The sequence below is a fragment of the Nicotiana tomentosiformis genome, chromosome 9 (genome assembly GCF_000390325.3).
Source record: "Nicotiana tomentosiformis chromosome 9, ASM39032v3, whole genome shotgun sequence".
In the NCBI taxonomy this organism is placed as follows: Eukaryota; Viridiplantae; Streptophyta; class Magnoliopsida; order Solanales; family Solanaceae; genus Nicotiana; species Nicotiana tomentosiformis.
This window is the reverse complement of record NC_090820.1, coordinates 7,813,645-7,832,442: the sequence shown is the minus strand read 5'-3', so window position 1 is coordinate 7,832,442 and position 18,798 is coordinate 7,813,645. Positions and strand designations below refer to the sequence as shown.

The 18,798-nt window shown below is 33.3% G+C and overlaps 1 protein-coding gene across 2 annotated transcripts; it reads right to left on the bottom strand.

Annotated features, from left to right (window-relative positions):
- Window positions 1–5,579: 5,579 nt before the first annotated feature.
- Window positions 5,580–12,459, bottom strand: LOC104119984 (uncharacterized WD repeat-containing protein C17D11.16-like). Of its 2 annotated transcripts, none has more exons than XM_009631627.3 (18): window positions 12,369–12,459; window positions 12,145–12,274; window positions 11,430–11,629; window positions 10,920–10,996; window positions 10,739–10,834; window positions 10,510–10,636; window positions 9,681–9,739; window positions 9,540–9,605; window positions 8,367–8,437; window positions 8,180–8,276; window positions 7,861–7,935; window positions 7,650–7,748; window positions 6,943–7,086; window positions 6,824–6,853; window positions 6,658–6,720; window positions 6,434–6,511; window positions 6,256–6,337; window positions 5,580–6,169 (listed from the first exon to the last, which is right to left on the bottom strand). In XM_009631627.3, the coding sequence occupies exons 2-17, from the start codon at window positions 12,261–12,263 to the stop codon at window positions 6,257–6,259; spliced, it is 1,482 nt and encodes a 493-aa protein (XP_009629922.1). In that variant the 5' UTR covers window positions 12,264–12,274; window positions 12,369–12,459; the 3' UTR covers window positions 5,580–6,169; window position 6,256. The 2 variants fall into 2 exon arrangements, with proteins under 2 accessions (XP_009629922.1, XP_009629923.1); XM_009631628.3 differs by having other exon boundaries at window positions 9,684–9,739.
- Between the last annotated feature and the right edge of the window lie 6,339 nt (window positions 12,460–18,798).

The window sequence follows — 18,798 nt, the reverse complement described above, 5'->3', positions numbered from 1 at the left end:
TGTCAGGGCGGAGGGATAAGAGAGGCTATTATAGGAGTGATAAGGGTGGCTATAGGAGAGATAAGGGTGGCTATTGTCAGGCATGATATGTAATGATGTGAAGTTATTGTATTGGTAATTTTTATGTGATGTTGTGATTTTTTTTATGTTTATTTTTATATCTTATGTAATTTGTCTTGTTGTTTCGGTAAAATTGATAATAGTCTGATCTATGTTGAAATTGGGAACCTGTGGCTATTTCCAGGCGGACTATGAAATGAAATGTGGGCACAAGGTGCCGTGAGTAAATAATGATGATATTGGCACGTGAATTGTCCGTGCAATTGTGATATGAAATGTGGGCACGAGGTGCCATGGTTAAATGATGATGATATTGACACGTGAGTTGTCCGTGCAGTTGTGATAGAGAAATTGGCACGAGGTGCCGTGGAAATATGAAAGTGGGTTGAGACCTGTATTTTATGATTTTGAAATGAGGTGTCATAGGGTGACTTTATTCGAAAGATATTTATTTGAAGGAATTATATTTGAAAGAGATTTATTTGAAAGAATTATATTTGAAAGATATTTATTTGAAGGAATTATATTTGAAAGAGATCTATTTGAAAGGATTATATTTGAAAACTATTTATTTGAAGGGAGTATATCCGAAATATATTTATTGTAAAGCATTATATCCTTAAGATTATTATTTGAGAAGCATATAGGCGAAAGGTTTATATTTGAAGGACTTGATTAATTTAGTGTACTTGTACTTATTATTTATTGAGCAATAATAATGGTGTCCTTGTTGTCCTGCTGTGTATATCACTGGTTGATTAGTGTTGCCATTATTGTTATTTGTTTTCCTATTATTTTTGTATACTATATTACACAGGTTATTAGACTAGTGAGTGTCTTGACTGTACCTCGTCACTACTCCAATAAGGTTAGTCTTGATACTTACTGGGTACCGACTGTGGTGTACCCATACTACACTTTTGCACATTTTCGTGCAGAGCCAGGTATTGGAGCTATCGGACTCGGATAGAGTTAGAGTGCGATCGCAAGGATTCAAGGTAGAACTGCTTGGTCGTCGCAGTCCCTTGGAGTCTTTTTATTTTTATTGTACTGTTAATTATTAATCAAATAGTATTGAGTATTCGATCCTTGAGATCATTTCATGTATTCAGTTAGAGTTCGTGACTCAGTATCACCAGTCTTGGGAGGTTCTTTGTAATTATTTTCGTTGTTGGTTTTGACACTTGTATTAAATTATATATAAAAAAAAATGGCTTGAATTGTTATTATAGTCGGCTTACCTAGTCTTAGAGACTAAATGTCATCACGACGCCTGTGGTGGGATGTTGGGTCGTGACACTCGAGATGTGGGTGGAAGCAACATGCCAAACTGGGGCTCCTCATCTACCTGCTCTTTACGCAAGTATTGCGTAAGCAAATTCACAAAGAATATCCTAGTAAGTAGGGGTGTTCATAAAAAATTGAAAAACCAAACCAAACCGACCAAAAACCGATATTTTTTAGGTTTGGTTTGGTTTTGGTTTTGAATTTTAAAAACCGATCAAATTTGGTTTGGTTTTGATTTTGAATTTTAAAAACCAATCAAATTTGGTTTGGTTTTGGTTTTAATCAAAAAATAACCGAAAAAAAACGAATCAAATCGACTATAAAAGTAGCTATTTAAATGTATTATTACACCTATATATATGTTATATTTTTATATAAAGTTTCTAAAATTTCATGGTACATATTAGTCATTTATATTTTTAGTCTAGTTCTTTGCTATTATAATAATCCAATTCTTTGCATTTACATTCTAGTTTGATTTGTAGTTTTCTTTTGCTAAGTATAAGAATTTATTTCATGTTAAAAATAATCGAATTTTAATTGAGTACTTTAATTATTCATCACTATTTGATTCAATTATCATCAATATATCTTGGTAAATGATAGATTTCTCAAAGAGCAATTGATTTGATAGTATTATATTGAAAATATAGTCGCCGGAGTATGCGTTTGGTAGTGTATGTCTCATATTTAAGAAAAAAATGATGAATAACCGAAAAAATCGAAAAACCGACAAAAAACGAATTAAACCGAATCGATAAAAAAATGACTTAATTGGTTTGGTTTGGTTCCAATATTTAAAAAACCGACTTACTTATTTGGTTTCTTTTTCGGAAAAAACCGACCCAAACCGAACCATGAACACCACTACTAGTAAGCGTGCCCTTTCTAGATTGTGCCATTTTGCTACGTATCAATTGGCTCACATTCTCCGGTCACCCTTTCATCAAGAAATACACTAGACATACTTTTTCTCGGACAACGGCAGAATCATGCTCACACGGAAGTAGTCTCGTGTTCACCAAGCGCAACCACACTTTAGCAATTTTCGTAAACTTCACTTTAGGCAAAGAAGTACGGTTGTTGTATCTCTTGTCTCGTATCCACACTGCATTCGAATTAACACCATACAATGTGTGCCTAATATCTCTGTAAGCGGGCCGGTCAATAAAGTCACATAACGGACTACATGGGACATCAGGGGCATTTAAGACTCTACATAGTGCACTAGCCTTAATATCAATCAACCTCCCACAAATAGGCTAAACAATATCTATAAAATGTAACATAATTTTATTAGAAACACATTTATTTAATATTAAAAAAAGTGAGATTTTTTATCTATTTACCTTTCCTCGCAATCAATGTCTTTATCATACAAATAACAATTTTGTTTTTAACATATACCTTCTTGTAGCATGTTTTGCAAGAAGAATACCACAGTGTATCTCTATTTATAAAGCTTGTTATTTGAACATTAAATCTACAATATAATCCTGCATATAAAGAATGGTCAATTTATTGGATTTACACATTCGAAAAGGACGTAATTATTTTGAAATTGTTTACCTTCACAGTTGCAGATGAGCTATTTATGATGGTTTTAAACATTCGAAACTTGTTTTGAAGCTTTTTACCTTCACAATTGTACATGAGCCATTTATGATTTCATTAACTAAGTAAACAATTGTGTATCCCTATATATTTTTTCTTTTAGAATTAAAATTCCTAAAATGTGCATTTAAAAAAGACCCAAAGGAGCTATAAAGGCCTGACGGCCTAATCTAGTACATCTTTTCAATAAAACGAATAGAATATTAATAACTGACTTAATTAATAATGTGAACGCCAATTCGGAAAGAACTAAATAATATAATATTTAATCCAAGTTGAAAAGAGAAAAAATATTTTGATCTAATACTGATAGAATTGAATGAAACAATCTGCAAATATATACATCCAATAGCTCTTTTTATGAATCATCTTGAATAAATTCTTGGTTAATAAACGTGGTTAATTTGAATAGCTCTTTGCAAAATAACGTGGTTAATAAATTAAAGAAAAAAGTAACAATGGAGTTATGGAGGAGTATATCAGCTACACGTATGGCTAATTTTTAATATTAGGAATAACATATGAATACATAAGCTAAAGTAAGAAAAACTTGGGTGATAAGTTCAATAAAAAGACTATAATAATTGGAGGGAATAATACATTTCACAAAGTTCGCAAAATTTTATTATTGTATATTTGCACCATGACCAAAGCTAAAAACTAACTTCTTTTGTTGAAGTGTTTGGCTCCTTCTTTGTTCAAATGGATTTGTACAAAAAAGAGTTTTTTTTGGTTTCTCCCCTGGTGTCCGGTATTCGTATTGGAGCCCGACTACATCCGGACCCCATTCGGGAGGAAGCGCTCCCTACCAAGTCTTTTTTCATACCCAAGGCTCGAACCCAAGACCTCTTATTAAGGAAAGAACAGTCTCTCATCCATTGTACCACATCCGTTGGGTTAAAAAAAAAAGTTCAAGTGATATTATAGCTAGAAAAATAGCGTATACTTGCCATGTTAGAGCTAATGACAATATTAGGATGTCTCTTTAGAATTATAGATTTCCTAGCTAGTATATACAAGATAGTCACAATCATTGAGTTTCTTTGCTGGATATCTGATCAGCAGACTAAGCTATAAAGTGTAGCTGCATTTGTAAATATTTTACTTGGTAATTAATGAAAGATGATAGTTACCAAAAAAATATCTATGTCCGGAAAGTAATTATTAATAAGATTCCAACGGGTAATAGAATTACATGATAACGTGACAATTCTCAAAAAGAAAAAAAGTTATATATGTTGTTTCCAAATGATATTGGGATTTAGACTTAAAAAGAACATAAACCATAATAAGTGACTTTTTGACCTTTTTATTTTGGTTCAAAGTAAGTGTCATTTTTATATAATCAAGAATGAATTAACTTTAATTTTTCAAACTTGCCCTTATTTACATATCTCAATGTGTCAAGTTAATACTATGCAAATTTTAATTATGGGTAATTTAGTCAAGATACTTATTTTTTTCTATGAGTTAATATTTTCTTAATGGGTATGCCAAATGCCAAAAAGTCATTTATTGTAAATCGGAGGGAGTAATAAAATTTGTGGATTTATATACTACTTACTGATTTGTCTCTTTTTCTCGATTAATTACCCAAACGGGCATAGTTAAGTTTCGTCAAATATAATTCACCAACTTTCTTTTGCTATATTCTCAAATCGGCATATTTACAAATAAATTGATTTAGCAAAAAGTTTCCAGGATTTAAGAATTACTAATAAGATCCTAAAAGAAATAGAATTATATGGCTAACGCCTGGGATTTCAGTATGAAGTATGTCCTAAAACTAAAAAGATTACATAGCTAACGGCATCTAGAATTTCTGTTATGACCTTTTATTGTGAGTTATTATGGCTAATATTATAAAATTATTTTTGTAAACCAACATTGTATTCGTGTTTTCACAATAATATAGCTTATGTTCAAAATTAGATATACATCAAAATTTTAACAAATTTTCACACGTACATTTTATGCCCGAAGTAAAAAATATTAGATTCAGTTTACCCGATAAACAGGCTCCATATAACTCTAACTGTGTGGTCTTCTATTTGGAAAGGTTGTCCACTCACAAAGTAAAGACGGAGTACTTTTTTTTTCTTTTTGGATAACTAATTGCATTTTCAATGGACATATGCATTTATTGAGAAATAGTAACATATATTGCCCTTTGTATTTGCTATTTATGACGATTTTTCTGTGAATCTACAGTTATATTTTTTTCTTTCGAACTATAAATCTTATTTCGAAAGGTTCAATATATATATATATATATATATATATATATATATATATATATATATATATAAGTTCCTTGCTTGTAAAGTAGGAAATAGGGCAATCTTGATCTATTTGACATGGTTTCTTTTTTAGCAAAATATGTGGAAATGTATTATGTGTTTTTAACTTCATTACATAGCTGTTTGTAACCAGAAAGATTTATCACAAAGTAGACTCCTAGTATTATGCAATTCTGGAAAATAATCTGTTTGTGACAAAAAAGAATTATCTATATTCACACTGACAAAACTAAAGTAAATAAAAAGGCAATCAACGTGTAATGATGTAAAGATAATTTCATTTGCAAATAAAGACGGCAATAATCGCAACAGCAATAATGGCGACGAAATTGCTTACTTGGTAAAAGAATTTAACCATTTCCCTACCAAATTACAAGTCCATCAATCTTTCTTTTTCTCGATAATGGTAGTGCCCGAGCAACTACACCTCAACACTACTACACCATTCGGAACCTGCTACGTCCCACCAGTACAAGTACAAAATAACTCTACCTAACAATGCTGAAGCAGATAAAAAGATATCACACGACGTTATGGACCCCGGTCGCCGATGTGTGAGAACTTGTGTAGGTACATCCAAAAAACAAACAAACCATTTTATAAAGGCCTAAGCCGAGAGTCTATCGGAAACAGTCTCACTGTCTTTATAGGGTAGGGGTAAGGCTCCGTACACACTACCCTACCCAGACCCCACGTACGGGATTAAGCTAGGTTTTTTTTTGTTGTTGTATATAAAGGCCATTAGAATGTTTAACTGATATCTCAACTCAATACATAGGGGAAGATGATTTGCTATCTTGATTCCACCAAACTCTTTCCCTTCCTTTGTCCCTTTGTCCCGGCAATGTGCAGCAACAGTAAAAATTAACCATGCTCATATTAATAAATAAGGAGAGCCAAAAACCACCCTACCAAAACACAAATCAAAATTGACAGATTAGCTAATATTTTCACTATATAACTCAAAAACCAATATTTTAGAAACTACATTTACATTACGATTTGGGCGGCCTTTTTTGCGCGGCATATTTCCCGTATTTATTCAACACCGCATCTTCTGAAGAAATATCCCATAGCTGCAAATGATAAGCGAAGACAAATTCTCAGTCATTTACAGCCCAAAAACACAGAAACTAGATACAAACTTCCCTTTCAAAGAGAATACAACTTACCTGCAACTTCCCTTTAGAACCACCAATAGCAAGAAAAAAGGGGCAATCATCTGAGAAAGAAACAGAGAAGACAGCTCCCTGATAATAAAATAAAACAAAGTGGTCATCATGATAGTACATCAATCAAAATGTATAACCCTCTAAATCCTTGTGTTCTCTAAAGGTTGAAAGAAAAATATGTATCAAATGAAGATTCAACCACAAAAAATTTGCAAATCACATACAGCTTTTGTATTCCTTGTTGCAATACAAGAAGGTTGGTTGTTGCTCAAATCCCATAGTTTAACCTGCAGCACATTATTTAAATTAACAACCATTGGAGTAGCTCCCATCCCCCGGAATAAATCAAAACTAGGTAATAAGCAGCAAACAGAGACAACAAGAAAGTACCATCTTGTCCGTGGAACCAGTTGCAAGAAGCTGCCCAAAATACACGGGGAAAGAAAGTAAGGAAAATATATTAAAAAGGAAACACGAACTAGAGGGTATAAAAAAAATATTTCACTTACATTTGGGACTAGAGGATTAAAAGACATCGATGACACTGCCTTATCATGAGCATGGATAGTGAAACATGGCTTCGTCGCGGAAGTCGGATCAGAACTAGCAAGACGGATATCAAAACTAGTAACTGTACCGTTCTCCAAGCTGACCTGAAAGTTTTACGAAACTCTACTCTGGTCAGCAATTTCTAATGTCCAATACACATCCAGATTAAAATCTCCAAGCAGATTTTAAAACAGATTTATTCATCCTAACAAAAACAAAAACTTTTAGGTCTTATACAGTTATAGGGAACAGAAATTTAGTGATTTGGCCAAGGGGAAAAGATTACATGGCAGATTGAATTTATCTAGTTTTTATTTTCATTTTAGTCCATAGGAACTAGGAGACAGATAAATACTTCTATTTTTCTGCATAAAATAAAATTAAGTGTCAAAAAATTCAGCAAGCAAATAGATAAAACTAATATGCACATAATTTCAATGTCATTCCACCCCCGATTCCATAGCATATTTACCTAACCAACAGACACAATCCCATCCTTAATTTAGTTACCATACTAATGGCCCCATGTTGATAGAATTATTCACAATCTCCACACTAACGATTCCCATAACAGAATTAAAGGTACTATCTAATCATGTAGCATACTAAACAATCAATGCCTTGAAACATAGATTGGGTAAGTCACAAACACAGTGCAAGCACTGACCACAAATGAATGCTCAGAATGTGGATCCCAAGCCAAGCTTTCAACATCAGCGGATACTGGAAATTTATATCCACCGTGAGATGGATACCTCACATCCTTCTGCAAGACATGTTGAAAGTTGAATTAGCATCTTAAACTAAGAAGCTAATCCACAGTCCTAGCTTTCCAAAACAAAAGGGGCAAAAAGGAAGAAGGAGAAAAGCTTTATCACCAAGCAAACTGTATGATCGAATGACCCGCTCAGAAGAATCTGTGATGCAAATGGATTCCATGCAACTGCTTGAACCTGACAAAGCGGAGCAAGATGATGAATTTGCTTCTTTCATAATTTTGTAAGCAAGCTGCTGATAATGTTTTATAAATTATTCAATTTTGATCAGATAGAATTTCAAAGAATAGTAAATGCATATTGTTTACTTTAACATGCAGAAGAGGTCTACTACATAAAAAAAACTATAAGGGGGGTTTTCGGTCCTTGATACAAAACAATATGATGTTTAAACAACATGCTACAAAATTTCGGATTCTACCTTGTCAGTATGGTCGTTCATAGTGACAGTACAGCTGCTGGTATTCACATCCCAAACCTTGACTGATTGATCAGCACTAGCACTGGCAAGCATATTCCTGCGTAGAATGTTGGACAAGACAACATATGAACTTTGACTATACCTCTCTAACACAAACATCATACACTGATCAATCAGAAATCCATACCTATACTCCTTGTTCCAAGCGAGACCAAGTACTGAATCGGAGTGGCTATCCTTTTTGTATTTGATGGTTTTCTACAAGAAAAAAAAAGTTTTTTTTTACAATTAGGTAAATGGGGCATAAGAAGTATGTTTTGGGTTCACACAATTATCAAATCGTAAAGACCATCCACCATGCAAACTATCATTCCTTTTCTTTCATTTTCTAAAGAATGAGGTTTGAACACTGGTATTTGGTATGTGTTAAATAGCTCTAACAAAGTTGACCAGATTTGCTGCCATGACAGAAAAACAACAAAATGGTTATTTAAAGGGTAGTTTCTCTTTTTCTTTTGATGGGTGAAGAGGTAGTTTCTCTTCAAACCATATAATTGGTCAATTTAATTTTTAATATAGAAACTAATAATGTCAATAATCGACTCCTCGGCACATATGCGCTTGCCCTGCATCGCATGTATAGTGTAGAGTAGAGGCGCAGAGAGTGAGTTAACGAAGAACATGTCAGTTGAACTGAAGTCCAAGCCCTTCAAGACATCCAATAACAGAAATCGACAACTAATACACTGCAGTTCCAACTAGCTGCTTGAATACTCGGACAAGCCTCTTATACATTAAAGCCTAACAATATCAAGAACATCACCACCTCAAGTTGCTCACATGGCCATCAATTAGAGCCTCTTAAGACTACTAATATGGATAGTTCCTACCTCATAATATCAAGCACGAAAATACAGTACTATTGTGAAGATCGGGCATGCGCAACAATCCATGCATTAATGAGTTACATTGCAGCATTGAGACACCAATCGTTGAATCATACGCAGTCAACTCTTAACAGTTTAGTAGGGTATCCCGCAAAAAAAAAGGTCCACATTGGTGTTGAGGTATACGCGGCCCTTGTTTCCTTTGGACAGGAGAGAAGGAAATTTATTAACACTTAACAGCATCATATATAAGTGGAAGATGACAGCCCTACATGCATGAAGTAAGAAGGAACTTGGGAACAATGACCATCGGTGATGGGCAAGTGTTGAAATTAACCTACTACTTTATTCAACAGAGAAGCCAGGAAACTAGTCCACATTTTTTCTACCTTTAACATATAAAACTAATTTCAGCTGAACAAGCTGACTTAGCATACAAGACCATTCCAATTGAAAATTGGATTAAAGATTACCTTCTTCCCCTTTTTCTTTATGTCAGCGATTCCACCTAATACAGCAGCTGGTTGCACCTCATCCAACTACAAAGAATGAAGATGTGCGATATGATCAGTAGTGAGTCAGGAGTTCATCAAGATCAGTGTGCAGTCACTTACTACGTCTAGGTCCCAAATTTCAATTGCTAGTTCCATTGAGCCCACAGCTATGAAGTTCCCTATCAACATATAACTCATTTATTAACAAGAGCAAAGGAAGTACAACATCAAAATACAAAGATCAACTTTTACAAATCTAAGATCAAACTGCATCAAATAGATTCAGTGTGCCTAATTTCTGTGGTAGGGTAAAAGAAAAGAAATAAATACTGAGGAGAAAAGAGTGAAACAATGGAAGAGTATATAGCCCGATCGCAAATTAATGTTTGCGGAAGGTTCTGAAAGGTTTGCCTTCTAAACAAGTGCGTAGTGCTGGTGGCTGCCATTCTACCAAACGCTACAGGTCAAGAGAAAGGGCTAAGCAGGGTGAGAGAAATGCAACTTAAATAGAATTTATCATAGCAATTTTATTAAAAGGTCATCTTATATGGCAAATGAATCTCTTAGTTTAATACTAATTTTAAAAAAGAAGTACTCCTATATCATAGTGAGCAGCATAATTTCTTTAGCCTCTGAAATTATTGAAATCTACCACGGTAAAGAAGCACAGGAAAGTGCCGTTGCCAAGGGCTTTAGTGCAAAAGCAACTAAAGAGTGGGCTTTTAGTGAAGAAAAAGCGCTAATGAACATTTGCCAAAAAAATGATGTCAATGATTAAAGCATGTCCAACAATTATTATCTGGACAAAAGAAATGAAAAATATATATAACAAAGTGAAATATAAGAAGTAAAAATGATGTCAAAGAATTGCTTCTGAAAGTTATATATGTTCAACAACCACTAAGAGAAAATACTTCAGCAGCAAGCTCAACTTCAAGCAGAACCTTACCTTTCCCCTCGCCACTTTTAATAGGGCAATCGAGCCATGCTGTGCAGAGAGGAAACGCAGGAATAATAATCTCATGATGAACATACATGTTTACAGTACCATCTGATAAAACTTCCAAAATCCAAATCTGCTGGCACGGATGAACGTCACAAAATTAAAGGTGGCCAAATGAAATTACCAGGGGCATACAGATGAAAGTATAATTTAGTCTGAAGTAAGTTTTACTTGCCTCGAGATGACTGACATCATCATCATTGCTTGCACAAACTATAATAGAATCGTCAGGTTTTATTGTCATGTCCTCATCCTCCTCAGAGTCATTATCCTGAGAGAAAAATTTCAACAGTAAGTAAAATGGTAAATACTTCAAAGGAGCCAACGTGAGGGAAACAAAATGGTCCTTCTGCAACCTTATCCTTGAGATACGGGTCCATGTCATTACTTGGGTAGTACAAGTCTTTGAGTCCCGAACCGAAAAGCTCAATGTCTGACAATGCCAAACACATGCAAAGAGAGATGCAAACTAAATCAAAATCCATTTAAAATTTGACAGTTAAGAATAAAAGTAGGAACAGCTTTCCAAGTAAAAACTGATATGTCATAGTGGAGACTTAGCTAGTCCCTGGGTGCCAGTAGAGGCGGATTTAGGATTTAAGTTTCCTGAGTTCAACCTTTAAGTTTTTTAGCATTGAACCCATTGTATTCTTAAAATTATGGGTTCAGACCTGTTATTTGTTGCAATATTGATAAATTTTTATACATGAATTTATGTTATGCGTCGAAATTACTGGGTTCAGATGAACACGGTGCTCGAGTGCTACATCAGTCTTTGGGTGCCAGTACGTTAGGTATAATAATGAAGGAAAAAAAACAGTATTCAACCCAAATGAACATATAAGCTAACAGGGTTATGGAGTTACCATCCTCCTCGTCATCGTACTTTTCCATGTTCAATTCCTTTAAACCATTTGCTATGTCATCGGTTCCTAGAGAGACATCTTTTGTAGCTTTTCCAAGTGCATTAGCAGCTGCTAATGCAACAGCAACTTCATCATCCTCATTTTCCTTGAATTCATCAACATTCATATCTTCTTCAGCTTCCTCATTATCACTATCTTCACTGCAAGGAAAATAAAGCAACAGACTTTCAAGAGTAAGGCAAAGCAAAGATTTCACAGAAGGAAGTATCAAGTTAAGTTCCAATACAATACAAAACAATATAATAACTACGCTTCAGTTCCAAACAAAGTTGGGTTCTGTAATATGAATCCTTACTTCTTTCTTTAAGCTCAACTCATATAATAAAATAGTAATAATAGGAGTATTAAAAGTTGTCTAACAAATTTAAAGCTTTTTCTTCATTTGTGCAATATCTTTAGCTAAGTTTGCATTGATTCCAACAAATTGATATTCTTTTGGAGACAACTTCTTTCCATATGATTTTAGGTCTAACTCATCCCTTTTAACACCTTCACTGACCAGTTCATCTATAGGGTGACACAAGACATGATAATAGTATCAAGTTCAGTTCAAATATCCAAAAAAACTAGGTCTTAAATCGGTCGATATCATTTACTTTGAGGAACAGCCAAAAAAAAAAAAACTTAAAGAAAAAATTAATAATAATAATAATACCTTTTATCAAGGAGACCACTCTTCAAAAGCTCCTCAATTTCTTCTTTAGAAGGGGGCTCAGCCGCAGCTGGAACTGCCTTTGCAATCCCTTTGGGAACCCACGAAATAGCTGCTATCATTTTTAAAACAGCTGCGAAAAATGAAAAATATCAAAATAATCTGAAAATTTTATATACAAAAAATGACTTCAGTAAAAAATGATAAAGCTATAGTTGAATCTTCACCGGAGGCGAAAAATGAACTTCCGCTGTTAATGGCGTTGGAGTTCAACAAACTTTATACAGGATGGTTTAATTATAGGAATTTATATAAAGAGGGTATTTTCGAAATAAAGATAAGTTTCTAAGGATATATTTGCTAAAATAATTATTAGAATCTCACCGCTGTGATTCGGGGCGGACCGCGATACATTTTGGACCGGTCTATTGTTATGGGAATGATCCTTTGGGCCTGCTTATATTAGAATCTTTACATAAATAACCAGCTTTGCATAAATAACCAACTGAATTCACTGTTTACTATTTCTAAATAGGCTGCAAAATGAACTATATAAGTATTAAGTACTAAACTCTTATTTTCTGTTTTTCCGTCTATTTAACAATAGGGTCGCCGGCAACTTATCACTTCAATTAAAAAAACTCAAGCCTCGTCCCGGACAGGTCCTCGACTGCAGCCATCTTCACTCATTTAGCCATTTTTACAGGCGATTTAGATTACAGCCACCTATTTCTCAACCAAAATCAACGTAGATAAAAAAATCTTGGGCTTTGATAATTTGCATTTCATAATAAACTATTGTAAAATTTGCATATCGTGGTAATTCATCAATGAAAATTTTATTATTTAGATTATTTAATTCTATAGTAGTTCACTTATGTCTATAAAATTTGTATAATGCTCCAAGGAATGAAGAATGCAATAAGCTCTTCTTCTCTCATCTTTTGGTGCCATTTGAGTTATTATAACGGAGGCAAAAAGACATCACCTCGAATTTAAGCATTTTATTTCCTCGTGGAGACAATGCTCGAAATCTTTAACGGATTTATGACTACATAAATGAAATCATTTACAATGAGTTTGGTAACCTTAGTTTTATTTATGGAGACCAGTTATTAGGGGTGTCCATGAATATTCGAAAACCGACTAAACTGACCGAATTGTACTGCACCAGACCGATTTTTAGGTTTCTTTTTAAAAAATCGTAGGTTTTTATATAAATATATAACCACGCCGATAATTAGGGTAGATTTTTTATTTTATAAAAATAAACCGAAAAAATACCGAATCGTACCGAATAAATTTTACATGTGGAAAATATATTTATCTATTAAGTATAAAAATAATAATGCATTAAATTTTTCTTTGGGCCTTAGAATTATGAAAATTATTACAAGCTAACAAGTAATTAAACTCAAAATACTAATTCCTAAAACATGTTTTGCTACTTCTACTTAAAATAAGTTATTTTGAGTATCTTTATTAGTAAGACACAAAGTATTATAGCGATTATGAGTAGCAAACTACAATGTATTGAATATGTTTCCTTTTATATAATTTAGATTTATCTTTTTAAATATTTAATTTTCTATATACTTTATTCTTGAGTCTCAGCTTGGTTAATATCTTTCCACTCGTGTGATTTATATTTTCTTTGTCTTTGCTTGGTTTCTTTTACGTTGTTATATAATAGTTGATGGATCTATATTCCATCCATCTTTTATTTTTTTTTAATTCATCACCATTAAACAGTAAAAATATCTAGAGAGTTTTGTTAAGTCCTATAAAAGAACGTACATTATTGCATTCTACTTCTACTATTAAATTTTACATGATTTTTTTTAAAAATACAAAAAATTAACCGAATCATACCGATACCAAAGAGAAACCGACATGATTAGGACGGTTTCGAAAAGTCTAACTTTGGTTATACAAAATAGAATAATCGAAAAATTGGTATAGTATAAATTTTATAAAATAACCGGCCGAACCGAACCATTGACACCCTCTATCAATTATGGCATTTAAGTGTCTATCGACTTGCTTAACAAGGTGAGCACCATATAGAATAATAAAATCAAATCGAACTAGTCGGGAAAAATAAAATGTGCACTTAAATAAAATAGATTATTTCCCCATAAATGCTAAAGTTAAACAACAAAAAGATCAAAAATGGGTATGAGTTGTTTCTCCAATTACGTTGATAACCACTCCAGTAGATAAACTGAAATACATAACAAGATTATCACCCTTTGAAATTCCATAATCATGAACATCTCTTGAAGCAAAAGCCTATTCACAATTCATGGCATAATCATTAGCAAAATCAACAATCATTGCTCGTTGATTCAAACTTCTTCTCGTCATCTAAGGCGGTAGAAAATACCCCAAAACGCTATCGTACTTGTTGAGAAATAATATAATTAAATAATTAAAAATTTACTATAATGCATTTGATATATTAGTTTTTATGTATATTGTTGGTTTGAGATTAATTTTAATGGAGAATCATGGTAAGTTAAGATTTATATAAGCGACCATAACTTATATGGGACTGAAACGTACGTAGTTGTTGTAACTAAAAATCAATTCTCTCTAACAACTTAAGTTTTTAATTGAGATGGTACACAATTCAATATGGTATACAAGATGTTATTGGTTCAAACACATTTGGCAGATTTGTAAAAACAAGGATGCAATTTGTAAAATGCATTAGTTGACTGCGATTTGTAAAAAGCATTACCTGAATGCGATTTGTAAAGCTCATTACGTTGAATGTGATTTGTAAAACGCATCACCTGAATGCGATTTTGTGAAGCGTATTTTCCAATACGATTTGTAAAATGCATTACATTAAGGGTTTTTTTAACTTACTATACACTATTTGAAACTTTATTACCCTCCCTACTCAAGTTTCAATTTATTACATGATCATATACAATTTACCAATTATATACAAATAATTTTTAAATGAGTATCCCTTTATATTAGGAATTGAATAAGGAATATCAGTTATTTCCTTATCCGTTTATACTTGCCCCCTCTCTCTCTCTCTCTCTCTCTCTCTCTCTCTCTCTCTCTCTCTCTCTCTCCGTCTCTCTACTCTCCTTCTCTGTTTTTTTCCCCAATTTTTCTTCATTTGATGTTCTCTATTATTTTATGCTTTCTTGTTGTATAGAGTTTTAATGGAATTCACTAATGGATTTCAATAGTTTTAACTTAGCAATTTCCTTTCATGTTGCACGATTGGTGTTCAAATTGAAATTGTCAATCAATAAATTTTGAAGGTGTTTGACTCTCCAACATTGACAGCAATTAAAAAGTTTTGAAGCTTTGAAATCGAATTTGAATTTTCAAAAACCATTATTTTTTTGGATTGGGTGTTGTTACAAACAATTGAGAGTATTGTTTGGAGTTTATATCTCAATTTTGAGGGTGTTTTGGTGAAGATTAAACTTTATTTTGGCTGAATTTTAGAAGAAGAAGAAGAACACATGACATACAATATAACGAAATTGTAGTAAAGTTGTATTATAATAATATGTAAATTGAGTCTGTTGTATATATATATATATATATATATATATTATTTGAATGTTGTATGAAAGTTAAAAAATAGTTATATAATGTATGAATCATTGTATAAAATTTGTATTTAAGTTATCAATACTATCTCTTTATATAAAGTTGTTGATATGTATCAAAATTATATTAAGAGAGTAAGTTTTGATTGGAATTTTAGAGAGGAAGAAACAACACCATATACAAAATATATACAAAAGACATATTGTATAAAAATTATATTTAAGTTGTATGATATTGTAGTTGTATTTAACTGGGTTGAAATAATGTATGAAAGTTGTAGATTTTTTTTTGGTGTAAAGAAAAATATTATTAATCTCCAACCAAACCAGAATTACATTCAAACATCTATACAAACTAGAAGAAATCCTTCTAGTCGCAAAATCTGCTATCTATCCTTTCCAATCTTTTTGTTATATATGTTCTCTATCCATTCCCTACTTCTTCTCCCTTCTTTCCTAATATGATGCATGCTTAGTCTAACTCTGCATTCTTGTTGAATTTGTTTGCACACCAACACTGGACTTGGTACTTTACCATTCCATATTACATCATTTTTAGCTTGCCATATCTTGTACACTAATGCTGCCAACACTGCTGTGATTAATTTTCTGCATATTTTTTCTTTGACACTTCTTGTTATCCTTTGCCATGTTCCATAAATGCTTAATACATTTGCCCTCAGTCCAAGCCACTCCTTCAGAAGTTTTAAGCATTCTTCTGAGAAATGACACTCAAAAAATAAATGTTGTAATGTTTCTGTGCCTCCCCCACATATTCCACATCTTGTTTCTATGCACACTCTAATTTTTCCCAATCTTTCCCTTGTCAATAATCTTTTATGTATTGCCAACCAATTTATGAAACTATGCTTTGGATATTCACTGAATTCTAAATCCATCTAGCCCAAGGCTAGTTATTCATCTCTCCTTTCCTCCATGTATATCCTTTTTTGTATAGAATATCTTCCTCCCATTTATTGCCATTCATTCCCTATATATCCATCCTTAAACTTTTCTTTTACACTACATATTCTCTTCCAATACCAACCACAATCACTTGGAGGTTGATATTATTTCCAGCATGCCCCTTTAATGTATATATGATCCACCCATTTCACCCATAGATTATCTGCCTTTTGAGCTATATTCCACACATATTTAGCTATTGCTGCCTCATTCTATGTCACACAGTCCTTTATCCCTAATCCTCCTTTGTTCTTTGGTCTACAAACCATATCCCAAGTAATCAATGGAATTCTGTTTGTATGTTCCCTCCCATCCCATAGAAAATTTCTGCATACTGCAGTAATTCTTTTCAGCACATCTTTTGGAAGTATGAAAATTGATGCCCAGTATGTATGTAACTGTAATAATACTGAATTTATTAGCTGAACTCTCCCAGCGTAAGATAAGTTTCTGGAACTCTATGCCTTTATTCTTGCAGCCATTTTATCAACTAGCACTTCACAATCTATGCTGGACAGTTTCTTTGCTGAAATTGGTACTCCCAAGTATCTAAAAGGCAGCTTCCCTTTTTGATAGCCAGTTACTTCACATAAGTCTTCCAAATCCGGATTTGGCATATTAGCACTGAAAATGTTTGACTTCCCTGCATTTGTACTCAAACCAGAAGCCTTTGAGAAAGCTTGCATCCCTATTAATAGAAGCATTACTGATTGATAGTTGCCTTTACAAAATAACAATACATCATCTACAAAACACAAATGATTCAATTTTAGCCCTTTACACTTGGTGTGGTATCCAATCTCCTTCATTTCTGCTACTTTGCTTAGAATTCTTGTCATATACTCCATACAGATTACAGATAATAGAGGTGAAATTGGATCCCCCTGTCGTAAACCTCTTTCCCTTTTTATATTACCATACAGTCCTCCATTTAGTGCAATGTTATATCTTGTTGTAGTTATACATGCCATACTCCACTTAACGAATCTTTGAGGAAAATTCAATGCACGAAGCATTTCTTCCACAAAAGTCCATTCTACTGAATCATACGCCTTTTTAAGATCAATATTTATCAAACAAATCTGAGTTGTATTATTCTCGTTATATAACCTCACCAGATCTTGACAAATCAAAATATTTTGGACTATGGTTCTGCCTGCAACAAAGGCACTCTGACTCTCAGAAATCAGCTTAGGCAGCACCAATCTTAATCTATTACACGCCATTTTTGATATCACCTTATACACTGTGTTACATCCTGCAATAGGTCTGTAGTCTCCCACACTTGTAGCGTGGGAGCTCTTAGGTATCACAGTTATCACTGTATGGTTCAACACTTTCAATATTTCTCCTGTTCGAAAGAATTCCAGTACTGCAGCCACAACATCTTCCCCCCACCACATCTCAATTGTCTTTAAAAAATTTACAACCATAACCATCTAGCCCTGGTGACTTCTCTCCATTGATTTCCCATAAAGCTCTTTTTACCTTATTTTTTGTGAATTCTGCCTCTAACTTCCCTTTGTTCTGATGTTACTATTGGCCCCTGTCTCACCAGACCATTATTTACACGCTCCCTTTCCTTATTACTTGTGCCCAGTAATCTAGTGTAAAACTCAATAAATGCTTTGGCAATTGCATCTATCTATGTTTTGTGAACTCCTTATGAATTAGTTATTGAGAATACTCTATTCACATTCCTTCTAGCCTTCATCATACTGTGAAAATACTTAGTATTTAGATCCCCTTGTTCGAACCACTTCACTTTACTTTTTTGACTTAGATACTGATTCCTAGCATCCTTCAATCTCTTATACTTCCTGATTAAACTTGTTTCTTCCTCTTGCAATTGCCGGTTTAAAGGTTTCTGCTGCAATCTTTGCTGGCATATCATTAACTCTTCCTGTACTTGATCTGTCTGCTTCTCAATTTGACTGAATTTCTCTTTATTCAGCTGCCTTAGTTTACTCTTCAAGCTATTCAATTTCCCTACCAATTCATACATTTTGGTTCCCTTTTTAGTTATCCTCCATCCTTGCTTAACCTTCTCCTTGTAGTCTGGTGTCAAACTCCACATATTAAAATATCTGAAAATATATTGCTTTTT

What these genes read in the sequence shown, in the direction of transcription:
- LOC104119984 (XM_009631627.3), bottom strand. Translation starts at nt 12,263, where the DNA reads ATGATAGCAGCTATTTCGTGGGTTCCCAAAGGGATTGCAAAGGCAGTT. An exon ending in ATGATGTCAGTCATCTCGAG is followed by an intron (nt 10,637 to 10,738) that starts GCAAGTAAAACT and finishes CCGTGCCAGCAG; the next exon opens with ATTTGGATTTTGGAAGTTTT. An exon ending in AAATTTGGGACCTAGACGTA is followed by an intron (nt 9,606 to 9,680) that starts GTAAGTGACTGC and finishes CATTCTTTGTAG; the next exon opens with TTGGATGAGGTGCAACCAGC.